The 17,546-nt window shown below is 34.7% G+C and overlaps 1 protein-coding gene across 2 annotated transcripts in view; it reads left to right on the top strand.

Annotated features, from left to right (window-relative positions):
- LOC129001161 (solute carrier family 23 member 1) overlaps positions 1–17,546 on the top strand; it is a 49,944-nt gene that overhangs the window by 5,239 nt on the left and 27,159 nt on the right. The window contains exons 1-8 of one of the 2 annotated variants that reach the window (XM_054428373.1): positions 1,626–1,685; positions 3,236–3,376; positions 6,296–6,453; positions 7,099–7,304; positions 11,612–11,738; positions 13,602–13,722; positions 15,994–16,135; positions 16,687–16,800. In XM_054428373.1, the coding sequence (XP_054284348.1) occupies positions 1,659–1,685; positions 3,236–3,376; positions 6,296–6,453; positions 7,099–7,304; positions 11,612–11,738; positions 13,602–13,722; positions 15,994–16,135; positions 16,687–16,800 (1,036 nt within the window). In that variant the 5' untranslated portion in view covers positions 1,626–1,658. Of the gene's footprint in view, positions 1–1,625; positions 1,686–3,235; positions 3,377–6,295; positions 6,454–7,098; positions 7,305–11,611; positions 11,739–13,601; positions 13,723–15,993; positions 16,136–16,686; positions 16,801–17,546 lie in introns of those variants that run through there. The other variant, XM_054428372.1, reaches the window with a different exon arrangement.

The following is a 17,546-nucleotide window of genomic DNA, read 5'->3' as shown; positions in this document are numbered from 1 at the left end:
ATAAGGCTTTCATACAAAAACCATTGTCGGTTAGTTTTAATGCAGCTTGAAGGATTTTTCAGTAAAAACTATAGGTTTTTTGCACTCTTGGCATTCCCTATACTGAAAATAAATAACACTGAAACCATTCAAGTCTCGATTGTGAGAAACTACAATCTATATAACTATCTTGAACATGTAGCAGAATCCGAAACCAATTCAGCTATGAATGTCATAGAATGTATAAGACGAACCCTTTTCATGAACATTATCACTGATTAAACCTAAACGTACTCCATTACAGAAGACAACTATATGAGCTGAAGACAATTAATGTTAGTTCTGTCGAAGTTGTGTGGATGCTGTTTTATTGTTTGATATTTCCTGCAATTTAGCCAGCTTTGAAAGTTTTTAAAATGGATATTATAATCTAGTTTTACACTATTAATATATCCCCTGGTATTGTAATCAAAAAATAATCTGTTATAAAATATCTTTCATAAAAATTATACAGAAATATTTACGGTAGTTTTTATTAGAACACAACACACGTCATATCAAACCCGGCTTTAGATTTTACATTTGCACGAGAGGTCTACTTATTTGCAGTAATGACATCATGGTTTAATGTTGAAATATTTTTCTGAATATTAACATGGTCTAATTTCAACCATAAAATAAAGAGGAAAAAAAACAACTGCGAGGGTATTTTTTTACATTTTGTAATATCTAATTATATATCTAATACCTGTAAAATATTTGATTGCTAACTTCTAAAAGAGTCGTGTTATCAATGCATTACGTATCAAGGATTACACAAAACAGTTTTGTAGTTATGATAACCAAGAGCTTTAGTTGGGATTAGTTGTGGAATACCTCCAAATAGGTTTGATAACATGCCAAACCGTTAACTACTTTTTTTTAATAGTTTCTGTTAATACCTTTTTTTACAAATTGACAAATTACTACTGGTTATGGCTTTTGAAAATATAGGATTCACAAACATCAAAAAATTGTTAACTAAAAGAAAAACGAACCATTAAGAAACTTTTTTTAGAACTTAAGAAAGAGTTTGTACCATTTCACTAAAGTATAGAACCAGGCACATTTTTTTAAATTAGGTTAAACAACATAAATCAATAAAGACGTTACCATGTTTCTTTTCGTTTTGATAAACTCAAATTACCTATTCGTATGGTGGTATCACTGAATAATAAAGTTATAAACACACACAGTTACACACAGTTACAGTGAACACAATCAAATAAATGTTTGTGTGCAACTAATTCAATCCTAACTTCAATCAATCAGTAATATATATTATTCAGTGATTTCTTCCATGTCGTAATATATTATTTACAAAAGATTGAGTGAAATGTGTATTTGCCCCTAAATTTTATGTAATTACTCTAGGGACATAAGCCTATGTTAACACAATTAGCCTGTAGCAGGGAGAAACAACATCCATATAGATTGCTCTGTGCCTATAGGGTTCACAATGTTTTGAAAGTTGACCATTTACTAAATGGAATAGGATCATTATCTGTTGTTATCAACAGCTGACTCCCAAGCACTACTTATTGTCACAGGATCTATATTGTTGTGGTGGGGGAAGAAGCTCTAGTTAGTAGTTAAGTTAGTGTATCTTTGTACTTCGATCTGACTGGACATAGGTAACGATGGGAGACCACGGTATAGGGCTAAGTGTAAGTAATTATTATTTGTACAATATTTATTAGGTCCTTATAACCACATTGACCTAGTGGTCAACGAGCATTTTTTTCATAGAAGATTGTCACCTATATTCATAAAAGAATGCATTCCTATTTTTACAACCAAGCCTTAATGCTGATTTGTTATGAATGATATTTTTAGTCAATAGGATGAAATTGTATGTTAAACAAACTTCCTTATATTCAGAGATCACTTGAATACAAATTTAAGTTTGGTTACAATAAAGTGTATTGGCTTAAATAGCAAAAAATATTGAAATAAACACACCACACCCTCTATCTGAATTGGAATAAACTAACCTTAAAATAGTCTTTAGATGATTTACATGGATGATTAATCTACTATTGAGTGAATTTTATGTGTGATTTGTTTTTAGTACAAATAGAAAATAAAAATAAATGTTAAAATAATGAAAACAGTGCCATAGATTTTAAACTGCTATTCTGAATCACTATTTTTCTTGTTTATGTCTTACAAATTAAGTAGAAGAAAATATTCTATATAATTTTATATAACATTTTACCCATTAAAAAAAGACTTGGAGGTAAATTTGAGTTGATGAATCATGGTTTAAAATGGTTACAAACGGTAAGTAAGAGTGTTTTTTTTTTTAGAAGTGCCGGTATTGGTATGTATATCTTCTGAACCAGTATGGATTTTATAGTGAACAAATTATATATTAAATGAACAAATAGCTGTAGAAAATGTCAACTGCTACCCCTGAAATGGTCAAATGTGTCAAAAGTTGAAAATGTTTTATAGGGAACCTTTTTTTAAGGATATATTTTCTAATCCGTCCACCAAAGTAATGTTTAGGTTTTGAATAGTTTGAACGAAATATTTTATCTTGACTTTCAAATTTATGGTTAACATTGATTGCAAATTGTTTCCATATATTGTCTTTGTAAAGGTTTGGAACTTGGAACTATGACCCGATCAAGGTAATTCTAGAGATATTCTATGGCATTGTCTGTATAATAACGTTTTTATGGCAGATAAGTAAGATCTTACAAAACACTTTACAATGGATTATTTAAGGTTGATAACATATCAGGTGAAACAAGCCTTTAATCTCTAAAATTTCTTGAGGTTCCGGTTGGTCGGAACACATTTGGAAATAATGTTGTCTTACAAAATAATTATATTTATACATACGTTTTTTAAAGACTAAAATAATCAGTAGGCCCTTGATGGATTGAAACTCAAACAACGCTGAAAACAAAATCACTCGACAAAGACGACAAAGTGTGAACTTAGAATTTGATTGTTTTGTAGCCTATTTAATGCTGCAATACAACATCAGCTACATTGCTTTTGTGGATTTGTTTATGTTAAGATTCATAACCTGATTAATTTTAATACTTACAGTCGAAGAACACATACCAGTAATAAGGAATAAATGGAATTTTCTTAAGTTAAAGGTTGAATTAAATAAAATCTTCAATGGTTTAGTACGGTATCTGATTTTGCTATAGTTTTTCTCTATGTTTATTTGTTTATTTAATCAATACGAATATTGCAGGCAGTGAACCTGATTGAGGGAGATATAAATGGGCACTCTAAAATGCAGCAGAATATTGAAGAAGAAAAGTATGAGTGCGAAATCACCTACGGTATAGACGATGTCCCGCCATGGTACCTGTGTATTTTTATGGCCCTCCAGGTATTTGAGTTAAATTTAAGTTCATGATCTGTCAGAATGTGTGTATATACTTAAATCCATTATAATACTAACAAGTTTTCCTCTTTATTTCGCAAAAGTTGTGTTAAGTTTCTATCTCAGTCATGTTATACAACTAACACAACTTTCTTTTTCATATCGGTCAGGTAATATGCCATGCCCCACCTGATCTTTGTTGTGTTAGATTTATAATATTAGATTTCTTTTTTACTTTCTCCTCCTATATACCATACAGGTAGGTATGGAGAAAGTACTGTTTTAGTCAAAAGTTTGGAGTTTGAGTTTTGAGTGGATTATTTGTTTTGGGTCCCCTTAGACCTCAAAAAGTGGTTTTTGATATATATATATATATATACTAGCTGTGTGCCCGTTCTACGCACGGGGATCTTATTGTAGTCAGTTATTGAAACCTTTTTATTAAGAACAGAATTTGGTTTGCATATTTTCAGATATGCTGGCAAAACTATTATACAGTATATAAACCTTCGCAAATACAGTATCTGACAGTTTCAAGCCAAAACAAATGCTTCGAAATTAAATGTAACCTGGGTCGTGTTGGTCCATATGTTAAATCCAATGATTAAACTAAAAAATGCTTTATAGATCTATGAGGCATAGCCCTAATGTAGGCCTATAATTGAAAGTTACCTTCCACAATGGTTAAAAGTATTTAAGGTACTACTTCAACCTCCCAATTTAACACTTTATTCGTGTTGACATTTTCATTATAAAGGTACTTTTGTCCTTTCCGTGAAACACTGAGAAATAAGGACATTAATGCTTTACTAACAGACATACACACAAAAATACAGAACTTAATTAGGGGGTTTGCTACGCTTTAAGCATAACAAAGTACTTGTAAAATTAGTATCTAAAATATTTTGTTAATGTCATCATAACAATGTATATTTGCTTGGACCGATGATGACCCGAAATGACGGCTTACTATATGAAATGAAGACGACTGGTCCAGGGTGGTCAGCCACCCTGGTATAGACGATTGGTAATTTATAGTAAATATTACCAAAATAGGCCACGAACTATTGATACATAAACAACGTAAAGCGTTTAAACAATTCATTATGGTTAGCTGAATAAATTTTTTACTAAAGTGCGTTATCGTTTTCTTAGCATAAACTAACATTTTGGAATCAAGAAAGAAAAAGCAAAAATTTTACAGTTAAGACATCAATTAAATTTAATACGCCTGTAATAATAAATAAGGTGCAACACCAACGATAACTAATTTGTAAAGTACAGTGATGTGTTGGTACTTAAAAATGATTCTTGCTACTACCAACAGTAACAACGGTTCTAAGGAATAGAACCGGTACCAAAAACCAACGTTCACAGTTGAGAACTATAGTACAGCCGACCAATTATATGAGTTAATCAAGTCCCGAGGTTATTGATCTCTTGGTTTTTGATTTTCTCGTAAAACGTTTTAAAACGGCAATCAAAGTTATTTCCCAATCATTGCTTTATTTGTAAACAACTTTTAATGTAAACTTATCGGTGTCAGTTTTTAAAAAAAAACAACCTCATACAAACAACTTTTTGTTATTTAATAGATTAGGCCCTACGTACCTATTCTCTAAACAATGATTGGTAAAGGCTATCTTAGAAGGAAATGTGACAAAAATCACACAACGTTGGGTTTTTGGACGTTTGTAATTTTATTTCTTAAGTAGGTAGGCCGTGTATTCTAGGGAAAAGTACCGGTATCAAGGATCGTCGTCGAACAGTTTGTTATGAATAATTGGGTAGGCGTACGTACCCAAGAGCATGGCTGTATGGTCCAGCGATTGCATCACACGGTGAGTAGGTACTATTGACTATATATATATATATATAGTCAATGGTAGGAACAGAAAATAACACATTAGAAAAAAAGCGAGTTTAGCATCATCCGTAAACCTCTGTTACAATCAACCACTGCAGTTGTGATTTTTTACTTACCACTTTACACAACCGCCATTGAAGCGCCGTGTCAATGAGTGGAAACCATATTTCTAAGCCATTGGCGACGATCATTATTAAATTTAGTTTCCCAGCCGTATACAACACTGATTCAAGGCCTTCTTTCTGGTTATCAAAACTCAAGAACAATTTATACACAAAGAATCTCTGGTTCCTGAACTGGATGATGCCTAGTTATTTAATTTCATTTACACGGTTACACTATTACACTATATTATTGCACTTTCGATTAATTAAATCCGTTATGTAAGAAAAACGTTTTTAATCACTTGGGATTTACATTTAAAACGTGATTGAAAAAGGTTGCGGTATTTTTAAACAACATTTGTAAACATATCAGTGACAGCTAGGAAAAATAATCTTGATCCGAACAGCTGTTCGTTATTTCATAGATGATTATGCAATAAAAATTGGACGAAAACTTGACATAAATCGCACAAAACTACATTTTTGAACGTTCGTAATATTATTTACAAAGTAGTGAGGCCATATTTTAATGGCTAAAGACAATCTCGCCAATCCAGTGAATACATTAAAATGACTTGGATCTTGATAGGTACTCTCGTTTTCCAGGAGAAGATAGCGTAAAATGCCATCTTGAGTGTTACAGACAAAGGGAAAGACAGACAGACAGACAGACAGACAGACAGACAGAAATTGAGATAAGACTCGTTTCTGCTTATTTAATGTATAAGACGTAAAAATAACCTAAAAATATATAATTCTGAGCAATGTACAGACAAAACTCTAATTTTATTTATATAGATACCCCTTTCAGCAGGATATCTACTGAGGGAGCAGGGAGCTAAACAGTTTTCAACCCACAAAAAGCACTATTCACCCTGAGGCATGGGACTTTGTTAGTGTTGGAGGTTAAAACACCATGATATTTTTTTCCTTCACTTATCTAGACTTTTTTAGCACTACTTGACCATGATTGGGGCCATAGTCAGCATCCCCTTCATATTGACACCAGCCCTGTGTATGAAGGAAGATGACCCTGCCAGGGGTCACATTATCTCCACTATGATCTTTGTCACTGGCTTGGTAACTTGGTTCCAAGTCACTTTTGGTTGTAGGTTGGTAGATTAGTTTATTATTTTTTATTATTCCTTGTCGTAAGAAAATGTTCAAACTGTTTAGGAATAATATCAGAGTTTTACTTTGCACAACATTACAAGAAGTTTAAATTTAATTTAGTTAGTTATCCTAAGTGACTTTTTGTTTTCTACATTTAAACAATTCTTTTCCGGAAGTGGTAAGTCTTTTCATGTTGTCAAGCTTTATAAGAGATATGTTGACAATGTTTGAATTATTTCAAATATATTTTGTTCTGATGTTTAGGTACATTATTTAATTCATTAAGAAAAACTGTGTCCTCTATTCTTAAAATGCAAGAGTTTGTAATTTTTTTAAAGTAGTCTATGGATCTTGAACGTAGGAGAACTCTAGCTAGTTACCTAGATCAAAGTATATTACCGTACTAAAAGAGAAATACATTTCTATACTATTTTTAAGAATGATTTTTTGTAAACCAATCGATGTTTAACTAAATTACCGCAGGGATCCAACTAGACTCCTACAGATTTTCTAGAAACTAAAGTAAACTACTAACAGAAGTTTGTTAACAAAACAATCTACTCTGAAAAATATCATTGGATTACAAACTCCGATCTAAAATTTAATCATCAAAACTTAATCATAGTTAACTATATTTTGCACAGACTGCCGATTGTCCAGGGAGGGACGATATCCTTCCTGGTGCCGACCCTAGCCATCCTCAGTCTGCCCCGGTGGCAATGTCCTCCTCAGGATGTTCTAGACCAGATGTCCCCGGACAACCGCACGGAGGTGTGGCAGGTCCGCATGCGGGAGTTGTCAGGCGCTATAGCAGTCTCCTCTCTGGTGCAGGTGTTCATCGGCTACTTCGGTAGGTACTAATGTCGATATTGTTATTTTACAAAAATCATTAGAACGGTTACTAATTGATTATTTACCAAACTTAATACATTTGACTGCAGAACACCAAACAACCAGTAAGTGATCAAGAGGTAATGCTGTTGATAAACAATTTACTTGCTCACTTTCAATGACTTTAGTACCTATGGAACAAAAGGATTCAGATTCTTATAAAAAAAATTTGGACAAATGAGCCTCTCATAAAGTGTACTGTTAAAGTTCCATATTCTCTTTTAGTTATACACTGTGAAAACTGCAGGGGATATAAAAAGTGATATAGCTTACAAAAAATTGACCTTTTAATTTAGTGTGGTTAAAAAGTTGGATCACAAGAAAGAATACGATATATTATGCAGTGCACTACGGTGTGTCAGAGGCTCAATTCAAGCTAGGATTCAAGTTGAAACGTTCAGTACGGAGCCAGTGGAAGAGTTTTGTGAGAGAGGGGGGTAGGTCTACCTAGAATAAACAGTGGATACTAGGGTGGAAGTTGACGGGATAGGTGAATCATTTGGGAAGTACACCTTACATCAGAAAAATTTTGCTAATTATTACTCTTCCTTTATTGTAAAAACTTGTGTTCACATTTTTTTGTTCATAAGGTTATGGAAAATTATTTTCCTACCTAATGGACATAGTTAAATCAATGCAGTTTATAAATACTTTTATTTGCTATATTTAAAACTTAAACACACATTTCTAGTATGTGTGCAGAGTGAAAGTGGTGTATTGTGTATTGTTTTCCCGTAGCAAGGGTATCCTACTCAAGTTTGTGCTGGGTACTCGAGTATTGTGTTTTGCTTTCCCATTGCAGCGTGATGGGTATCCTACTTAAGTTTGTGCAGAATACTGTTGTCTATTGCTTTCCCATTACAAGCATGATGGGTATCCTACTTAAGTTTGTGCAGAGTACTGTTGTCTAGTCTATTGCTTTCCCATTACAAGCTTGATGGGTACCCTTCTTAAGTTTGTGCAGAGTACTGTTGTCTATTGCTTTCCCATTGCAAGCGTGATGGGTATACTACTTAAGTTTGTGCAGAGTAGGCCTACTGTTGTCTATTGCTTTCCCATTACTAGCATGATGGGTATCCTACTTAAGTTTGTGCAGAGTAGGCCTACTGTTGTCTATTGCTTTCCCATTACTAGCATGATGGGTACCCTTCTTAAGTTTGTGCAGAGTACTGTTGTCTATTGCTTTCCCATTGCAAGCGTGATGGGTATACTACTTAAGTTTGTGCAGAGTAGGCCTACTGTTGTCTATTGCTTTCCCATTACAAGCTTGATGGGTACCCTTCTTAAGTTTGTGCAGAATACTGTTGTCTATTGCTTTCCCATTACAAGCATGATGGGTATCCTACTTAAGTTTGTGCAGAGTACTGTTGTCTATTGCTTTCCCATTACAAGCATGATGGGTATCCTACTTAAGTTTGTGCAGAGTACTGTTGTCTATTGCTTTTCCATTGCAAGCGTGATGGGTATCCTACTTAAGTTTGTGCAGAGTACTGTTGTCTATTGCTTTTCCATTGCAAGCGTGATGGGTATCCTACTTAAGTTTGTGCAGAGTACTGTTGTCTATTGCTTTCCCATTACAAGCTTGATGGGTATCCTACTTAAGTTTGTGCAGAGTACTGTTGTCTATTGCTTTCCCATTACAAGCTTGATGGGTATCCTACTTAAGTTTGTGCAGAGTACTGTTGTCTATTGCTTTCCCATTACAAGCTTGATGGGTATCCTACTTAAGTTTGTGCAGAGTACTGTTGTCTATTGCTTTTCCATTGCAAGCATGATGGGTATCCTACTTAAGTTTGTGCAGAGTACTGTTGTCTATTGCTTTCCCATTACAAGCTTGATGGGTATCCTACTTAAGTTTGTGCAGAGTACTGTTGTCTATTGCTTTTCCATTGCAAGCGTGATGGGTATCCTACTTAAGTTTGTGCAGAGTACTGTTGTCTATTGCTTTCCCATTACAAGCTTGATGGGTACCCTACTTAAGTTTGTGCAGAGTACTGTTGTCTATTGCTTTCCCATTGCAAGCGTGATGGGTAGGTCCTACTTAAATTTGTGCAGGAGTACTGTTGTGTTTTATTTTCCCATTGCAAGCTTGATGGGTAGGTATCCTACTTAAATTTGTGCAGGAGTACTGTTGTGTTTTACTTTCCCATTGCAAGCGTGATGGTTAGGTATCCTACTTAAGTTTGTGCAGGAGTACTGTTGTGTTTTACTTTCCCATTGCAAGCGTGATGGGTAGGTATCCTACTTAAGTTTGTGCAGGAGTACTGTTGTTTTTTACTTTCCCATTGCAAGCGTGATGGGTAGGTATCCTACTTAAGTTTGTGCAGAGTACTGTTGTGTTTTACTTTCCCATTGCAAGCGTGATGGGTAGGTATCCTACTTAAGTTTGAGCAGAGTACTGTTGTGTTTTACTTTCCCATTGCAAGCTTGATGGGTATCCACTCATGTTTGTGCAGAGCACTGTTGCTGTTGTGTTTTGCTTTCCCATTGCAGGGGTGATGGGTATCCTACACAAGTTTGTGCAGAGTACTATATGTGATGTGGAAAGGGAATAGGGACCTCTTGTCGGGAATTTTTTATTTTGAGTTATATACATATTTGAATTCCTTATTAAATTCTGAATCACTTGGTGGAAGTCCCATGCATCTGCGATTTTCTTTGTTAAAGTTATAGGACTTTGAAATTTTGTTATTGAAAAGGGTCATTTTGAGAAAACCCCTTTTGAACATTTCAAGTACGTATTAAAACAGTTTTTTTAGCGAATTTCCCATATAGGGAATAAGCTATTACCGTAGTACTCATGGTAAGACCTGGACCCGGGACCGATTTTTTTTGTTTGTTTTGATGTCCCTAGAGGCCAAAAACACCATCCGTTCAAATTCATATATATATATATTTATATAAATATATATATTTTTATTATTTTCTTGCATTTATATATATATATATATATATGTATATATATATATGTGTGTCCGTTAGCGCGATAACTCAAGCAAAAATGATCCGATTTTGATGAAATTTGGTACAAACGTGTAAACCTACGTTTATTCGAACGAGTTCGCGAACCAGCATGATCGGACCATGGGAACAGGGGTTTATGGGGGCTTTTATGGGGTAAAAATGAGTTTTTCCTATTTTTGACCCAAAAAAACATAAAATTTTGAAATTTCTTTCCAAACTATTTTGTAGAGCTTAAAAAAAAAAATAATTTAGTATATTGAAGCGTTATAATGCACCTAATGGTTACGGAGAAAATTCCAAAAAATTGTTAATTTAAAATTCCCATGTTATTCTTATGGAGAATAAGTAAACCGTTGTAGTGTGCTTGTTTATTAACATATTTTGCCCAAATTTGGAAAATGTTTTTATTTCTTACTAACTATTAACATTTTACATAAAAAAACACTTTTACCCTCCCTGTTGCAGCAAACCTAAGTATGTGTTAAACTGATTCTATTTAAATAGGGAATAAATATGATATTTTTAAGGAGACATTTTAGTCTAAATCCAATCAGGCAAATGGAAATTCGCTTAGTCTGCAGGTTTGCTGCGGCAAGGGTATTTTTTATTTAAGAAGAGATTTTGGTATCAAAAGAAAGCTTATAATGTCCTCTTTGGAGGCAAAACCAATTTTTGTCCTAACTCTCGGTAGTTTTCATTTAAATAATTGTTTTATAGAAGCATTTTGTAAAAATCGCATTTCAGAAAAGGGACCTCTTGTCGGTCGTATGTTATTTCTCCATAAGATAAGAAAAGGTACCTCTTGTCGGGACCGCAAAATTTGTGAGATATTTTGTTCTCCGTACACTGAACTTTGTTGAAGTTCTCTAAATTTCCTCTAGAATTCAGGACAATTAATTTTTTGGACTAAAATCTGTTTATTAAGTGAATATTAGTAATGGGACCTCTTGTCGTTATGGCGAAATAACATTGAGCGACAAGAGGTACCTTTTCTCAGACCGTGCAGAGGCTAACAAAATGATTTATTTCGACCTTTTATGTCTTCAATTCGGTATTGTAACCAATACTGTCCTGTTCTATGATAAATGAGGTATAACAATCGATAAAAACCGGAAATTTAGTTATTTTCACCCTTAATTACTTATAGGTATCGGCCGTACTGAAAATTTTGCACCGCCGACAAGAGATCCCTTTTCGCTTTCCACATCACATATCGTGTTTTGCTTTCCCATTGCAGGGGTGATGGGCATCCTACTCAAGTTTGTGCAGAGTACTATATCATGTTTTTCTTTTCCATTGCAGGGGTGATGGGTATCCTACTCAAGTTTGTGACTCCCCTCACCATAGTGCCAACAGTTTCTTTGGTGGGACTGTCATTGTTTGAACAAGCAGGAGATGCCGCGTCCAAGCAATGGGCTATATCTGGCTGGTAAGCAGTAATGTATAACATTAACATTGATGTATATAATTATATAAACCCTACGTAAAGTTATTTCTAAAATCTTTTACTAATTCCCTAATGTACAGAATTAGATGGTGCCAATGGTAGGGTTCCTCAAACACTTTTATACTCTTTAAGTTAGTCGGCTGTACCCTGATCTCCTATACCCCTTATTTACAAAGTCCACTTATTAAAACAGACAAATGACAAAAAAATTGATTTAATACGTTCTAGAGTCTGCACAGTTTCCCATCTTGAACTATGCTGACACCTTATAGAGGCAATTACATGCACGTTTAAAAAATTGCCGCTTGTATCGTATTTGTATAGCCACCACCGCCACTTACGTATTGTTAAGGTTGCCGCTCGCAACCTGCTGCTCGCCGCTCATATCGTACCTAAGACCTAAGTTACCTTCAAGTTTTTTGTTAGGATAACAGGCTTAAGCCTGAATGAAAAAGAGACACAGAGGCACATATAATAATAAGACCAAACAAATTCCATTATAACAATTATTATAACAGTTCTATGCTATTAACAGCATTTTAAACCAACTCCACACTCCCCTCTAGGTTGAAAATTCTGTGTAATTTTTATAATTGTTATAACATGTTTGTGTTTCTGGTGCCAGAAGCCTCTTTCCAGGTATGCCTGCAACAAACTTCATTACAGCGTAGATCAAGATCATTTTACTCAATCGAGGACTGTCCACAACGGTGTCGGCAGAGGTGAAATAGCTTTTAATGTTATTTTCATGAGAGTGTTCACAATGGCGTATTAATACCCAAGCGACAGAAGCGACCTTGCTGCCACTACGCCGGCTAAAGCTACAGTTGGAGTGTGGAGCTGGCGGGGCGGTAGAGGGGGCAATAGTTGTGGTGATTCAAGGGCTGCGTAGCCAGACGTAGCTTTGGTATGAAGTGAACAGTGCCCAGGTGATGTATTAATACATCAAAGACATAGTAAGAAGTCTAGCGCCCATAGTGTGAACAGGCCTTAACATCGTAAATCTTAAGAATTGTTGACCTTAAAACAATCCTTTAATACCTAAGTTAATTGCATAGGACAGAAAAATGTTGTAGACACACCCAGATTTAGGATCAGGAACACCATGGGTTGCACAGCTTTTACCCCCCCCCCCCCCCCCCCCCCCCCCCCCCCCACCCTTGATGGAAGTATCTTAAAAGCAGTTTAAACACTATTTTGAGGTAAAATAATATACTTTAATAATACTTTTTATTGAAATAGCTACCATACAAATATTTTAAACCAAGTATGAATGGAGATGAGTGTAGGATGAGTGGCTAGATCTTGTAGTCTTGTTAGTGACTAAGGCCAACATATTCCTTAGATACAGCTGGTAATTAATAGCCCATACAGCTAATGGCAACTAAGGGACCTATGGTTTATAGGGAAATCCAAAACCACATTTTCCCTTAACAAATTGGTCTAATTATCAGGATAGTACTGCGGTTAGTCATAGTACTCACTAGTGCGGGCGTTAATCCACACCAGGGAGTATCGCATCCACAGTGCATGCCTATAAATATCCACAACTCGTGGCCTCCTATTAGCTGGATTACAGGACGACGCCACCTTACCAGTCTTTATTATTAATGGTAAAAAATAGGGTGTTTTGTATGTTCTTTTTGGCAAATTAATCAAAAGAATAGAAAAAAAAACTTAGAGGGAAAATTCTCCCCCTCCCCTCCTATACATTTGGCTCTTTGAGCTATAGCCGAGTCAGCCCATAGCCCATAGTCAGCCCAATCAAAGTGAGACCTGGATATATTCATCAATAAATCAGTGATTATCAATCTTATACTTGTAGCTTTTCTCTGTTGTCTCCAGCACCATAGTGATGCTGACAGTGTTCTCCCAGCTTCTGACAGAAGTAAAGGTTCCAGGCATCAGCTACAAGAGAGGAGAAGGGCTCAGAATCATCTGGTTCAACCTCTTCAAACTTTTTCCTGTAAGAAACTTTAAATTTACTGAACAATTAATAAATACAACACTTAGCCTATAGGTAATCTCCTACTGTGAAAATACCATCGAAGTATATAACACAGAAAAGACTTGAAGTCTAAAGTAGACATTCTACGCAATGTTTGTTTTAGAGAAAAGAACCCTAATTTAGATTAAAGCCATAGACAGAGTGTGCAAAATATACATCTTTGAGCCACTTATGGTATTTAAACCCCTTTTTATGTCATTGGCATTTTAAAAACGTTTTTGAAATAGAATAGTCCAAACCCGATGGTCTTGTTATTACCATTCTATTTAACCCTGATATTTTGTTAGATAAAAGCCCAATGACAAATGGTTCTGTGTCCAGTTAACATTTTGCTCAGAATCAAACCCGCGACCTCACTTGGATTTGTACATCAATGTTCAATCATAACAATCTGAAAAAGGAATATTTTCATCTACAACCACTAACACTATCACTGTACTATAAATATTATGAGATGAGGGCACAACTAAGGCGTATTGCAAGCCGCACTTGTCACACCTTTTCCAAAGGATGCTAATACAACTAACCTTCAGTTTGAAGGCCACACAATATATTTGTACTGCTTATAATTAATAATATTACATCATTCATGATCAATTCATATATTCTTCTTACTTGCCCCCTGCTGTTACCTGAAGTCATTACTTCAGAATGTGTGAAGGCTTGGCAAGCTGTCAATCTCCCTGATTATCAGCAATTAGTAAGACAAAAGATCAATAATTGATTAACTTGTTGTAGCACTGTGTAGTATTTGTATACTGTATGTGAATAAAGACAGATGAGTGACAAACCCAACTGGGTGGGTTTTTATAATATTACAGTTATTTTTACGATTGGTCATATCATGTTTCGATCAATTCCCACTCACACACTGTATTAGCTTATACAAAATGTATAAATGTATTTAAATTAAAAGTGTTGTTACGTTAAAAATGTTTTATTAGTATGGTGCATTTATTTTTACTATCGACTTTTTTCTCAATATGGTTCTATACATGAAATATGCTTTATGTTAGAGTTATCAATGATTGGTTTTTACATTCATCATTAATCAGGTTTATGCCAAGACTAGCCGACCTGTGCAAACCATAAACTGAATCCTTCTCAAACCCCCCTTATTGAAGTACCGGTACACAACATCCAGTTAATATTGCATAGTAAGTGCATCATTGAATTAAGTGTGAATTACTTCAGGAATATATGTGGGTTTACATGGATAATTAACCTTTCCAAATATAATGTAAAGCTATTTACATATTTTTACATGTTTACAAGACCTCTTTGAACACTATGTTTGAAGTAATTAATATGGCCTTTCATGATTTTTGTGTTGATGGCGTTGTTTTTACACAGCCTTAGTAAAATCCCACCCTTGGCTTTAATAAACACTGCACCAGCTGATCGATTTAGCAGTGTTATCAAGTAGTTTTAAAGCATACCCGTATTACGTGTCTAATACAAACACAATATTGTGTTGTGTGGTTGAAAGTATTATAATGCGAGAAAGTAAAATGATTGCAAGCAAGTGAAATGAGTGCGGGACAAGTAAGTAAAGGCAGGAATCACAGCTATTTTGCGTGCTATAAATCAAGAAGCCTACTATGTCAGGTAACTGTAGGAAAAAGCATATTGTTTCAGGTTTCACTAAATAACTCATTCGGTAAATCTTTGTTCTTTGTACGCATGCCTATAAGTCCAGAGTTTCGTTAATAAACTTAATTAAAAGGAGCGGCCACCTTATACTTTATGAATAAGCAGATGATGAGTTATGTACTCTTGTTGTCTTGTTAAACCTTTATCTTAAGTAGACAGGTGCAGGTGGTTTACATAAACCAGTTGAAGAAATGTTAAGAGACTGCCAACTTCTGATAGCTGAGCAAATTCAAGTTCATGTTGTTGACACGTACTGAGCGCAAGTCATGGTGCTCTATGGCGCTAGTGTGTACAGAAAATTGTTTCTATTATTTTAAGGTTAATTTCATGATTAGTGCTCTACTGCTTGGTTATTGAACTAGGGGACAAGTTATTCCTTATGAATAGATCGTTTTAATTGGTTTCAAATAATTGAAATAACAGGAAACAAATTGTAAACAAAAACACAACTTTAGCGACACCAGATCAACACTGTCTGTTATACGTACTAATAATAAAATTCATTCAGCTGAGACAAGGATGACAAATCTACTGAGGGAGTAAGTTTTATATATGGTAATAACTTTTCTTTCACAGGTGCTTCTGACTATAGGAATCATGTGGGGCATCTGTGGTATCCTGACTTGGCAAGAATTTTTTCCTGAAGGACACCCGGCCCGGACTGACGTCAAGATTAAGATTCTTGAGGACTCTGATTGGTTCAGAGTTCCATACCCAGGTAAACTTTTACTTCATTTTATTATATTTTACTTGAAGTTTTTTTAATTAGGACTCAGGACTTCGGAAAACACTTTAACTAAATTTATGTAGAAAAGCTTTAAGACCCCTGGTTGTTCTAGACAAATGAAATAAGTACATTTGGGAGGGATATCACAAAAACGTACGATAACCGATAGGTTAAAAACGATAGGTTTGTATGGATATTCAGGAACATGCTTAACGACTTGTCTAAGGTACTATTAAAGAGATATACACAACTAAAGTGTATTTGAACAATTATGAATGGGAGTTGTTTTTGTGGTTTTTTTACTAAGATTAGCTGTTTCTTTAGTCGAGACCATGGAAAGCTATGGATTCAGTTGGAAATATTATCAAAAAGCTACTGACCTTTTTATGGCTCTGGCTCTACTACTACAAAAACTAGTTTTTTAGATGTTTATTAATATTAGGGATACTCAAAATGTATTCAAGTACCTATTATCAATTATCAGAGCTCCAGAGTAAAAGTTTTAAATTAAAGGTTTTGATAACTTTGACATTTGCCCACAGGACAATGGGGCATGCCTACCATAACCCTGTCTGGAGTGCTGGGCATGCTAGCTGGGGTGTTGGCTTGTACTGTGGAGTCAGTCAGCTACTACCCGACTGTGGCCAAGATGTGTGGTAGGTTTTGTTTGCAAAAACTCTAAATCTTACAAAATCCTCTTTTTTAGTTGGCAATAATTGATTTGGAAAAGTGACTGTAAACTTTTGATCCCCTGAAACCTATTCTGCTATGTGTTTTATGTTAGTTCAGTTTCACTACGCTGATGTTTTTGTTTTTCTGTAAAAAATATTTTGAGCTAATCCATAAGGATAAAATATAAGTGAATATAATTTTAAGTTTTATTCATTACAATATTTACATCGGATCGGTCCAGACAGAATTATTCTGTCCTTGTGTTTGAAGAGATATTGAGTTCCAACCTTCTAAAACAAAAGCTGTTCATCAGTGAAAATATGTTTTCTGTTGAAATTGTGATTGCAGAATCTGCCTCAGGCACAAGCGAAACAGGTGCGGCTACACATATGGTTCCACGCCTCAGAGAGAATTTTTGCACCTTTGTGCAAAAAAAAAAAAAATAATAATCTGTGAATATTACTTTAACTATTACAATTATTAAGAAAAAGAAAAAGGGGGAGTATAAATACTAATATTACTCATTGGGATTTTTGTTATCCATTATTGTTTTGGAATTATTTCTTTTTTAGTAGTTAAGGATTGCTCTGATTGTTTGCACTCTCCAAAGCCAGCTCTGTGTGATTAATAAATTAAATCACTGCTGGACACTCAGCTTTCTAAATTGTGATGATCTCAACCACAGATAATTAATATCTTATGGATAATGATTTGGAAAGGTTTGAAGTCT

Source organism: Macrosteles quadrilineatus, unplaced genomic scaffold (assembly GCF_028750875.1).
Source record: "Macrosteles quadrilineatus isolate MER2022 unplaced genomic scaffold, UCM_ALF_1.0 Scaffold_8__2_contigs__length_117827958, whole genome shotgun sequence".
Taxonomy (NCBI): Eukaryota; Metazoa; Arthropoda; class Insecta; order Hemiptera; family Cicadellidae; genus Macrosteles; species Macrosteles quadrilineatus.
The sequence above is the reverse complement of the archived record's forward strand: the minus strand, read 5'-3'. Positions and strand labels throughout refer to the sequence as shown.